The sequence below is a fragment of the Gallus gallus genome, chromosome Z, assembly GCF_016699485.2.
Source record: "Gallus gallus isolate bGalGal1 chromosome Z, bGalGal1.mat.broiler.GRCg7b, whole genome shotgun sequence".
Taxonomy (NCBI): domain Eukaryota; kingdom Metazoa; phylum Chordata; class Aves; order Galliformes; family Phasianidae; genus Gallus; species Gallus gallus.
Window position 1 is genome coordinate 67,229,390 of NC_052572.1, and position 12,937 is coordinate 67,242,326.

General features: G+C 42.5%; 1 protein-coding gene across 1 annotated transcript in view; it reads right to left on the reverse strand.

Annotated features, from left to right (window-relative positions):
• Positions 1-918: 918 nt before the first annotated feature.
• Positions 919-12,937, reverse strand: part of CR1 (complement C3b/C4b receptor 1 (Knops blood group)) — a 125,456-nt gene continuing 113,437 nt past the window's right edge. The window contains exons 47-50 of the mRNA XM_015280699.4: positions 10,208-10,303; positions 8,106-8,201; positions 5,278-5,371; positions 919-3,361 (exon numbers count right to left, since the gene is read on the reverse strand). Of these exons, the coding sequence (XP_015136185.2) occupies positions 3,331-3,361; positions 5,278-5,371; positions 8,106-8,201; positions 10,208-10,303 (317 nt within the window). The 3' untranslated portion in view covers positions 919-3,330. The remainder of the gene's footprint in view (positions 3,362-5,277; positions 5,372-8,105; positions 8,202-10,207; positions 10,304-12,937) is intronic.

Genomic DNA, 12,937 nt, shown 5'->3' on the forward strand with positions numbered 1-12,937 from the left:
GTACTTCTGGGATCAGGAAGGATCCACCGTCAGCACACTCCCTTCAGCAGTGCAGTTTCAGTCTCATGGCAGAGAAAGAGACCCACTCCTACTGCTCTTCCTTTCCAGCAGGGCTGCGCTCTGTATGCTCAGGATGGAGACCACGTGCAGTGACATCCTGTTCTCACTGTTATTAGCTGTATATGCATGAGTATTGTCGCATGCAAATTTGACTCTTTTCTATCAGACACACGTCAAATTTCAGGGCTTCACTAGCAGCACTCTCTGCAATCTCATGTCACCTTCTGGGCTGCTGCTTAGGGAAAGGCTTTCAAACACGGCTTTGGCACTCTGCAATTTCCACTTAAGCCAGTATGTTGAAACACAGAAAGGCTTACTAACATTCCCCGAAAAAGCCCACACCCTCCATTTTTTGACTGCTTTGTTGTACGTGCTTCTTCTTGGAAAGGCGGTATTTGAGTCAGAGTTTTCCTTGTCATGCTACATTTTTAACCCCTGCCTGTCTTCTGAGTACAGAAAGCTCCATAGCTTTAAAAACTCTAGCCCTAGTGCAGAACAAAACAAGTCCCATTTCTAGGAAGCAGTGCGTGCGGTAGGGTTTCAGTGCATCTGTTCATGCCAGGGATAAATTTGGCCATTACAGGTTTCAAAATGCGTTCTAATGGCAGAAGGAATCTGAAAAATGAAGAGCTAACAGCATTTTTTATCTGAGGACGTGGAATAACCCAGCGCATTCTTCTGAGGTTACTGCCAATTATTTCATCCTTTCCCCTGAGTGGAGCCCCATCCTCCCCACACGCATGCTCCAGCAGCGGACCCCAAGGGGCAGGCAGGCACTTCTGTTGCTCAGCGTTACAAAAAACAAAACAGGACAAAACAAAACAAAACAAAACAAAACAAAACAGTCTTGCATCTATATAGGTACTAAACAGGGTGCAACTTTATTTACAGTGTAAAGTGCATCACACAGAAGTCCTTTAAAACACACAACAAGCAGTGACATAAATGACAATACCGCACAGAATGGGGAAGGGATAATATTCCAGCAAGTATCAAAGCATCATACACAGCACTAATATAACAGCCTATAGTTTCAGCTACTCTTTCTACCACATCAGCTTATGAAACGTATTGACTGAGTATATCCCCAAACTCCATGTACTAGTCACTAGTGTGAAGCTGCAGTGCTAAAAGCCGGCCCTCGCCCCCAAGGCTCAGCAGTCTCCTGCCAGCCCTGCTCGCCTTCCAAAGCACTGCTGCTCTGCTCTGGAGATTGCCAGGGCTGTGAGGGCACGTACCAGAGAAGCACACTGAAAATGGGACTACTTTGTAAAAGATGAGAATGACATATAAATAAAAATCCACTTCTCCCACTGATGCACTCTTTCCCTTCAGGTATCCCGAGCTGCTCACTACAGCATCTGTACACCCCACTGTGCACAGCAGCAGGAGTCAGGGAACAAAGTGCCTACACATGGCAGTGACCGTGGGTTGAAACGTGTTATTATTTACTGAATGCTAACTTGAACCAAAGCTGTAAACACTGATGGCTGTTGGTACATGTCAGCAGAATCCATCAGAAAAAATATATTTACGGGAGTTGAAAGAACAACTCTTCAGCCGGTTGCAGCTCCCAGTGGGAAGGAATCTGCATTCGAATTCAGCTCGTCCCTTGACAAATATTCTTCACCTGTTTGTTTTTCTTCCAGCTTTTCCTGGTTCACAGCTTCACTTGTTTGTTCCCCATTTCTGGTCTTGGGTTAACAGCCATTAGCTATGTGTCAGTCTTCACTAGCGCCCTAGTCCCTCCATTAGCTCCTTTTATTGTCCTATCATGCATTCATAAAGGGAATGTATATTTATAAAGAGGGAAGGGGGGAGGTGGGGGCAGCGTGTGCACGCTCATGACCCCGAGGGTAACTACGCAGTAATGCTGCAGAGTGTAGAGCATATTCCTTCTTCTTTCCTAGTGTGGGCTGACAGTCATGCTTTTCTGCTGCTACTGGGAAAAATGGAGCTCCCGATCAATGGTTCTCACTCTAAAATCTTCTTTCACAGACTAGACTTCATTACTATCTGATGATAATTAGCAAACATTTGACCTCAGCACATGACTGGGATTTCCACCTTGTAATTCCGCCACACCACGTACCCATCGGTAAATCTCAGCATCTCAGCTCATTAGAGCACAACTGAATGATGGCACTCAACCATGTGTGACTCTCAGATGCACTGGGATCAACAATGTGCGAAAGAGAAATCGGACAGCATGTGTGCTCTCAGCATTTCTTACTCAGCTAGGTATTTCTGCCTGTGCATGTACACAAGAGAGGCCTTTTCCAGTTCTCTGAGGGTTCAGCATAACATAAATACCACTCTTCTGCAAGCAAACAGCAAAGCTTCACCTTCTCTCCCTACTGCAGGGCCAAACATTGGGACCCAAACCCCATGTCTCAAAAACATTTGCCTGGCAGGAGGATGTTGGATGTGTATTTGATCATCACACAGGAAAGGGCTACTGGTTGCAGGCAAGTAGTGGTGAGTTCCATTACCAGGGGGAAGTTTTCAGTGGTCTGTGCTGTCCGCTGCTGCATTCTGGATTATCCAGACTGATCATGACACCTGAAATGCCTGTATGCCAAAAATCCTCAGAGGCTGTTATTGCCTAGACATTGTCTCAACTCTTTCATGCTTTTGAGTATTTTACTGATGGCTAAAATTCTTGCCACTGCCTTCCATCTAAGTCGCTTTCCAATGACGTTAATGTCACATAATGAACATTACAGAATCTACTTACGTCCACCAGGAACTCTGGCTACAATTGGGACTTTATCAGATGTACTTCTAATTTATACAACCATGACACAAGCCCAATGCAAAGTTCGGTGGTTCAATTAGCTTTACATAATTATTCCTTACCATTAAGTTGCTGGATTTCAGTATGCTTTGGCAGATGATAAGCAGAACTGCAACATTCTGTTTAATCATGGCTGGCAGTATAGCATGTTTTAATTAGCTTACCGGGTGTAAGAAATGGGAGGGACTTCACCGTACACAGCCACTTTCTCAGTGAACAGTAGGGATCTTCACTTTTGTATGTGTATGGTGTGTATATAGCAGCATATATTTGATAATACTTTTGTAAATGGAAAATACAGAGGTTTTCTTTAAAAATTGAAAGGTATAGAAAAAATATATCACAAAATAAAATACAAAACAAAGGAGGTGGGGGGAAGGGAAGCAATGGATGTGATTTACAATGCATTAGATTCTGAGCCCCGCTGTCTAGGCTGAAGAAAGGTTTCTGAGTGTAAAACTGTTGCTCTGCTGTTAGAAGTGGTAGAATCCAGCCTTCCGTTTTCTGTGTCAAAAAAAAAACCACACAAACAACACCACCACATGTAAGAAACAAAATAGAATCAGTGCAGGGGTGAAAATGGAGAGCAAGATCAACAGTGAGGAACGTGGAGAAGGAGGCTGAGCCTGTACTGGGGTTAGAGCACCAAGCTCAAGACAGCACACTGAGAGGGGAAAAGAGTGAGTGAGCTGACGTCTAATGCAAAATATGACTCATCACACGCTTTGGGGCCAATCTAGACCTGGATGCTGATAAAAGCTTTTAGCCCTTCCAACTTCCCCTTATAAATCATGCCTACCTAACCTGCAACAGCAAATCTTTGCTATCAAGACACTTACTCCTGTCTTGCCTGTACTGTTTTTGAATCCTCAGCACTGTAATGCACTGTAAAGAGCCATCGGGGTGGTTCTCAAAAGAGATCTCACTGCCTGCTTCTGTCATCTCCGCTCAGCCCCCTCAGCTCTGTGTAGGGAAGATTCCTCTCACACAGTCCTTGATGGGAAGTGTTGCTGGACCACTATCCCACAGGACCAACGTTCCACCTTCTCTCACGGTCAGCAATGCTGCACAGAGCTGTGGATAAGTTAAAAAACAAACACAAAAACCAGCAAGAGTCCACTTTGCTAAAAGCCTGAAAATCTGCTTTGCCTCAGAGATAAATTCCAGGTTTATTTGGCTGACAAATCCAGTGGACTTGGGCTTCTCTGCTTTATATCCTAAATGAAAATATTACCAGACTTTATGTTTAACTTTCAGATTAACATCACTATTTTTATATAAAGACACTATTTTTTTAGCAGTACATATAGGCTGCTTCACTTAGGTAAACATAACTACAAATGAAAACTATTCATTTAAGACAACATGGTTTTGCTACAGGCATCTTCTCTGGAACTTTAAGATGAATGGTGTATCAGAGAGACAGACAGGAATCCCCATCTATATCCATCCATAAAGAAGAATAAAAAAGTAAGACAGTGGCATTGGGTTTGTCCATATTCCAGAGAAAAGAAGGAAAATCTGGTTCAGCTGGTATTTGTTTAGCTCACCGGGAGAATGACCAATGCATTCAGAATAAGTCTGTCAGTAGCAATCAGACATCTTCAAAGGTTGTCATGGCTGCTGAGGAGTGGAGGTACAAGTGTTTTTGCTGCTATCTGTTTCATGGCCCTCATTAGTATTCCATACAGGGAGCAGGATAACTCATGCTGCCCGTTTCATTATTATACCTGATTTCGGACCACAACATTATCACAATTCTGCCTGCTTTCCATACTCAGGGCTGTAAATGGCTCTCAGCAGCAGTATGAAAAAAGGCAGCTTTCCACAGATAAACTGGCTCCTGCTCAGACTTCCACATAAGCAGAACTGCCCAACTTAGCTTTAAAAAACAAACATTAAGACTTCTAAATGCTGCCTCTCATGGTGATACTACTGTCAGGCAATGTGAACTGTGACCTGACTAAGAGGCACCGTATTTCACTCTAAATAATGACATTACCCAATGCTAGTTGTAAAAAGAACTACTATTTACAGCTTCTGTTGCATTACCTGCATCTTGAACCTGGACCCAGCTGAAGTATACACTGTTCAAAATGAACACCTAGAAAATGTTCTGTATTGTGCCACAACAAACACCTCCACTTACAGCATTAGCACTAAGGTGAAACCTTGCAGGCTTGCCTATCTGCTCATGCACAGATGTACCACTTCCTGGGATTTCTATACATTTGGTAACCATCTGACAGAGTACTCTCTGAGGTCTTTCTAGATTGTCCATAAATTATGAGTTGCCTGGTGACTATTGATTTACAGGATCTAGAGATGCTCTTCTGCAAAATCAATCCCAGTTCTTCAGGGGTGCTGTTCAGCAGTGAGCCACTTGGGTTAGTCATGGGACACCACTCAGCAACACTTACCTTGAGCAATCATGTCCAGTCCATGATGAGGGACAGTAACATCGATTTGGTCGTATGCACTTCCCACCATTTAAGCAAGGTGACTGGCAAACAGCTGCATATAAATGCACATACAGACTGTGTTAATGAGTAAACCCACTCCAAGCTGTTAAGGAACAGCATGCTGAAAGTCCAGCCAGTGTTATCCCATTACAAATGGACTGCTCTCAAAACTACAACATTAAATGTCAGCTTTGAGTTTCTTGTTAAAGATGGTTTGCTTTGGAAAGGGCAACCTTAGAAGCTCATCTCTGCACATCTCTGCTAAATGTGATTCCAACCCCACTACTGATTGCTGTAGTGCTTGAGCTGCATGGAAGAGTCAGTGTATTATTTTACCTTGCCTTAAAAATTATGTTCTTTTTTTTTTTTTTGTCTTGAATTGAGGCAGAAAAAGAATACGAGCAGAAGCAGAGGGAGAAATTAGAAGAGCTCTTTGAGGACTTTTAGTCCTCAGTGAGGACTAGGCTTCATTTCTAGGAAGAAAATGTGGATGTTCATTTGAAAGGAATGTGATGGCTGAACAGCAGCCAGAACAAGCAGAAACAAGCGATAAAAAGAGGTAGAAAAGAGAGTTGTAAGTCAAAAAGCCATTTACACATGAACAGCAGGCAAGACTTAACACAACAGCACTAGTGTGGACACAAGGAAAGAAAGCAGGGGATGACAGCAAGTTCCTGAAAGGAACAGATATCACTAAAGGTGTTACGGTGCATTTGGACTGGAGAACTACTGCCAGCCTCAGCCAGTAGGGAAGGGTTGGCTGAGAAACAGTTACACCTGCTTTTGTGTGATGACCAAACTGAGGGATAACAGGTAACTCTTCCAAGCAATTCTGAAATTAGGAGATAAAGCAACACGGAATTTACAGGACAGATTCAGACTCACTTGATGAGCTAACTTCAAGCTCATTGACCCACTTCAAGCATAAACATTTATAATACCAGGATGCTAAAAAACATCAAATACTTTTAGCAGATGACTCTACATTAAGGGGACAGACACCAGTAAAGACAAACTTTTAGTCATATTTTTGCAAAAAAATATTAATCACTTGGAAACACTGATTTACTGGAAACGGAAATGTGTAGCCACAGGAATGTGTAAAGGCAATGGAAATATTCTACTCTGATTCCTCTTGGCCAAAAAACAAACAATGGCAGGAGGCTATAGAGATGGACTACCCTCGTGCAATTAAGCGTGCCAGGTTTGTCATGTTGAAAGTTACTTCTGATTCTGGAATGAAAAATATGAATTAAATGTCTTTACCTCTCACCTTATGTACATAATTATTCCTGTGAGACTAGCAGTTAATCCAAGTATTTCCCATCTCACTTTGCTCTGTTTTGTTTTGTCAGATGACCAAACAGAATAGTGTGACCAGGAAGTAAAACCTCAATTGACCGAGTAACTTTACAAACAGTGCTTATGTATTTTTTTTGAGTGGACTTTGGCACAGATGCAGCTGACCACTAGATTTTTTACTTGAACTACTTGAAAAGCAACTCAGCCTGAACTGATTTGAACTTCTGGCCCATGAGTAAAGAAGCCACCTGTACTCCTCAACTACCTATGTTGTTGCAGCTACACAGTTTGTGAAATTCTGCATTATACGCTAGGCAAGTGTTGCTTCAAAAAGCAGTAGTTGAGAGTTAAAAAGGTTACTCTGGATTTTTAACTTGCTGAGGGATGGCTAGGTTTGCAGTTTATCCCCCAAACTCACTATTCTTAACAGGTGAACAAGTAAAACTAATACTCATAAATAGCACAAATTCCTCCTGCAGTTTGCCCAATCAGCCACTCGAAAGACCTGCAGGAAGGCAACCACATGCTTTCATGTTAAGGCCCTATTAACACTCAAATAAGTTGCACCTGAACAACAAAAATGCAGTAAACAAAGTGTAGGAATTAAAAAAAAAAAAAAAAGTAACATTTATTAACGATTGAGATTCAATGATTGAAAGACTTTTCAGTGGTCAATCACAAACCCAATCACCTCAAGTTTTATTGGCTATTTGCATTGTGACAAGGCTTTGAAAAGCTGCCCTTTGTTCATCCTTGTAGAGAAAACAAGTACCCCAAACCTGGGTTCCAGTATTAGTCCTCACTGTAAACTGGCTTCATCTAATTAGAACTGACTTGCCAGGACAGAGGTCTGGCACCTCAGAACCATTACCCTGGCTACCTTGGAGTGCTGCATGCTGCTGAAACTCAGGTACAAGGAACAGATCTATCATGCATATTGTGTTTGCACAGAGAACTTAGATGATACCTAAGCCATCCACACACCCATTAAATTTAGCCATCCTTAAACACATCCTTGCTTTCCTCTGTTACCTCCACTACCTTTGCACCAAGGCACCAAAGGGGAATCCCCCATACCAGGCAGGTAGGTGGTGAAAAACCTCAGAACCTGCAGCTTGCTTCTGAGTTTGATGCTGAACAGTATATGTTGAAGCTGAAAGTGAAACTGCAACTCCTTCTGGAGCGGGCAGTCTAGCTTCATTCTCCTTGGAAATTCTCTCCCCCCGATAGTGGCTTTTGTTGACAGCCCTCTTCTGAAGGCTGTTTGTCTTTTCTGGGACTACGTTTCTCTGAGGGCTGTTCAGATGCATCAGGAACTACTCTGAAAATAGTTTGCATCTGAGGACAGCAAACGCTCTGGGAATTTTATTGCAGAGCTGGGTTTTCCTCTGAGAAGCGTGGTAGTTGCTACACAGTACTTAGCAAATTGTGCTTGGCACTGCTAGCAGGGTCCCAAAAAGAAAAAGAATGCAAGGGAGTTTTACCTGTATGGCACCGCGATCCAGTCCATCCAGGGGGGCAGTCACACTTGTAAGGAGCCACACAGCGACCTCCATTGAGACATGGCAAAATGCATATTGCTAAGGAGAAGGGAAGAGAACCAGTAAAAATAATAATCACCTCTGCAAATAAAGAGGAAGGTGTACAAAAAAGCCCCTTACATTTAACTAGAGACTCTACTGTCCCTTGAAGTATTTGTATGCAGTATAAATGGAGTTGAGAATGATCTACCCAGAAGGCATATGCAGCAAATACCACTGGCTTGGTGGCCAGAAAAGAGAAGGAATGGTGACAAACCATTAATGAAGTGACTTCTGGAGTACTTCAGACACCTGTGGGCTCTGTACTCACTGCAAAGGAGCAAGGGCTGTTTCCTTGCTTCTCACCTGTAATATCCCTAAACAATGGTCACTTCTGTGAGGGTGGCTATCAAAATCAATTCGTGCTTTAGTCACAAGCAACTGGATTGTTTCTGGATTCCTTGGGTCCCACAGTGTAGGATCCCAAACAAGGAAACTATGCGCTGCTCATAAGAAAGGACTGGTCTGGACCAGTGAAAATGCAATGAGACACACAACATCGCAAGCCTCCCCGTGACAGACAGCTCCAGCAATGCAAGGTGTGTTGGGTGCAAACACACTGATTGCAGCTGAAGGCTTTGGGGAGAAGAGAAACCAGAGAACTGCTGCATGATACTAAGTAGTTGACGGCCTAAGCTGCTCCTGTGAGCAGATCTGCAAAGTGGTCCAGTGTGCCAATTGCTGGTGATCTAAGAACCTTCCTAAAACTACCATCTCCTCTGCTCTAACTGAACGGAGTGACTGTGTGAAAGAGCTTTTGTATGAGAAAGAGTTGAGCTAGGTCTCAAATTTGGACCCATGAGAGACACTGCTAGGGGAGTTCTACTTTGGGAGGATGGGACCACCCTCTGCAGAGATCAAGCTGAGCAGGTGCAGTCAGCATGGATAAGAAGGAAACAGTGAAATTCTAGGAGTTCACAGGATTAATCCATGTCACAAAGATTTGTCCGTATCACTAAAGTAGCAGCGCTCCACACATTTTTTGAGGTGGTCAAGCCTTTCTAAGGATGATGTACCTGTCCTGTTATCTGTGGAATGTACCTCTGTATGTATGACCGAATTCTTTCAAAGCTCTGCAGCCTCACCTGTGGCCTGGCCCTGACAAATCAGTGCTCAATGCTAGCACTCAAAAGAAGAGGCCCTCAGAACCAAAGACTAAACCTATCTCTTCTACTCACTGATGTACCTTAAGGGACAAGCAACACTGCAGAATCAAGGTGGCAGTAACTAACTGTGGGAAGCCTTTACCTTGCTTCACAATGCCTATGTCAAAGTAAAGAGGGAAAAAAAAAAAAGGGCCACTGCCTATGTCTGCATGAACTGTAATCTACCTTGTCAGCTGTCTGCTCATTTTCCTTGTATATGAAAACAAGGTCAGAACTGGGATGACACATTAAAATGTCTAGGGGCATAAAAATTGTCTTTTGGTCATGAAGAACACATTAAGTATTGTTACTAATGTTAAGGTAAGGAAATCAATCGTAGCATACCAAACACAACTCTGCCAGGCACAGGGCTCAACCCCCTCCAGCTGAAAATGTTACACACAGAAGGCTGAGTATGCGCTATGGTGGTACTGCCAGCATGAAGGGTTCAGATGTCACCAATTCCTCATGTTAAGACCACTACTGAGGAAATGGGAAATATGGCAAAACCCAGCACCTCCAGCATCACCCAGAGAATTTCTGACAGGCTCAGAAGTCAGATTTGGTTGTTCACAATCAGAACAGATCCAGTTCTACAATTATATAGGGATCCAGGCCAGGAAAAGCCAGCCCTGCATCAATTAAAATGTGTTTTGTTGCAAGGTATCGAAGGATAGACCTTTGTCTAGAGCAAGAAATTGCTTAGTCGTTTCTATTCTAATTTGTCAAGCAGAATAAAGCTGTGATTTTTATGTTTTTGGCTCCTACACCTTTAATTTTTGCACTGAGTTCACAGCAGAAAATTCACTTGTCTTATCTACAACATCTTTATAAATAACACGTGAAGGATGATATACATACGCTCTTCACAGAGACGACCCATCCAGCCATCTGGACACGAGCAGGCATTTGGTCGCTCACAGACTCCACCATTCTGACATGGGAACCGACAGACAGCTGGAAACAGAATGATGTCATGACCAACACAAGAGGTCAATTGGAACATAAAACATAATAAACTTCACAAGCTTAACTTGGCTTTGACTTCAACGCCTACACTGTTTTCTAGCTGTGTGCAAGTGACTAGGTACAGTGATTGAGAGCACAGAGGGGAGAAAACATAATGCTTTCCTCTTTATTTACTGTGAACTGTTAAGACAACCAAAAACGTCCTTGAGCAACAGCAAAAAAGAAAAATGCTAAATTTTTATCACAGTGTGGTAAATTAGCTGGACAATGTTTAATGGCTGATGTTGTGCTTTTTGACCTGTTTATTCCCACTCTTGTTTTTTTCCTAAAACGAACACACAAACAAAATCTATTACCCATTTTTTTCTTCTTCTCGATAAAACCAAGCTTTCTTCTAACCTTGGGTTGAAACCAAGTAATGTTGTCTGGCCTTACACAAGGTTTGCTGAAATGTATGAAAGGACAGTGTGGTAGGAGAAGGAATTTTTATTGCACTGCCATCCAGAGCAATGAGCAGTGCTCTACAAAGGTGTAGCATGGGCACAGTAAAGTGTTTACTTATGGAACTCAAAGTATGATTATAAACTTCCCCCAGCTTTCATGCTGACTGGTGCTCCATGGTTCACATACCTCTTAATAAACACTTGCTCATAAAAGTGAGGAACCTGAAGTGCTTTCTACCATGCTACTCCAGCATGTTGCCTGAACTCAACAGACTATGGACATATTTGAATGACACTGTACTTTATCTTGGCTAATACATCCAGGGAAACCAAGAGTATCTTATAAAACTGAGTGGCAAGCTAAGTACAAACATTTTACACTTAAAGATTATTGAAGCAAGTAAAATCCCTCTTGTGTTTGTGTACATGCTATGCACATAAGATAAAAAAAGCTGTGGCTTCTAGATGTTCCTACAGGACAAATAAGTAATCAGACAAACTTCTAATTAGTGGTAGTCATGAACACAGAATAACCTCAGGAAACTCGGTCTGAACTGTTAATTGCATCCAATCTTTAATTATTTTCGAGGTGAGTAAAACATGTGTTTGGGCTTTGAAAGTATTTCATATCTTGTTCAGTGTTAGTATTAAATACAGTGGCTTAGCACATTAGTTCAGACCCAAGCTCCACATTGGAAAGAATGCAGATCTTTCACTGATTGAGCTGGACTTGAGTCACTCTTGCAACCAAGCCATGCCAAGCTGCAAGTTACAGCTTGGAGCCCATTGAAACGAGGCCAAAGCTTTTGCCTTTTTGTGAAACTGCCTTCCCATTAAATGCCTGCCCATTAAATGCCTTAAGCCTCCCCATTAAATGTCAGCTGGTAATGAAACTGGGAAGAGTTCAGAGGAGTTGCAATATTTTAAAAAGGTATTCTGAACAATTTTTATTGTAAAGATATCTACGAATACATAGACAGCTTGTCTCTGGTGTTGGCTAAAGTGAGTAGTGTGTCAAATACACTTTTATTGTGCAATGAAAAATTACCTAAGTTGAAGAAGAATACATTTAAAGTTTTGAAATTGTCTGTGATCCACTCCATGGAAAAGATACTCCTTTAAGGTATAGTAGGATGGTAAATAAAAGGTCTGTAGAGAAATTACAAGCCAAGTCAAATTCAAAGCCCAAGAAAAACGTTTTCTGGAATTTATTCTCTCTCACCCTGTTGATGGAGAAGATGTGGACATTTCATTAGTTACTGAAGTTGCTTTGGACAGCAGCTCCATCCCGCTCAGCAGTTCGGGATCTCTGTCAGAGGTATGCTTTTCCTGGCTTTCTGCCCCGGTTGTGAAACACCGAATAACTAAGAGTGTACCATCCCTAGGTGTGCACTTGTTATACATCAGTTTACACAGGGAGAGACTCTGTATGTTTGTAGCTGTGAGGATTATTTTTCACTCAGTAGACAATAGTAGAGAAAGGCTTGGGGCGGTAAACTAAGCTGGGATCTCATTCACTTTTTTAGCTACAGTGAAAGCAAGCAGGACAATTCAGCCCTGACCTGCTGGAGAAAGAATATGAATTAATAACTGAAACACACCCACAGTACCAATCTTTCTTTGTGAGACCGCTTATGAACACATATAACCTGACAGTTACCTCCACAGGACACAGAAGTGGTAACACTTCTGCAATACAAATAGGGGCAAGCAAGGGTAAGAAAAGATTCCTGGTGTTTGTTCTCAGCTCTGCCAAAAAGCCTCCCTGTAGTAGCAAGTGACCAACTTCCCAATGCATCTGCTGTCCCTCAGAAAGTTTGTTCACTAGCTGGGCATCAGATTTTGGTTAACACCTCCACAGCAGACACCTCTCCCATTCGACACGATGCTGGCAGAGACTGAACACATGACAGATTTCAGACCATTTCAGAGAGGAGAGAGATAAGAGTTAGACAAGCTGTGTCAATCTGTGCAGTCTGCTGAGTCCCACAGGTATTTACATTTGGCAGATACAGCCTAATACTTCTCACCCCTGAAACTCAGATCAGAATCTGGCCCGCAATCTTTAGCCAGTAGTGACTCAGGCAAGCGCAGCTGTGGTGGCAGCTCTCCCATAGAAGCCAATGAAATCTGCTTTTTAATTACAATATTTATGTTAACTAACCCGTTCAACCGGGCC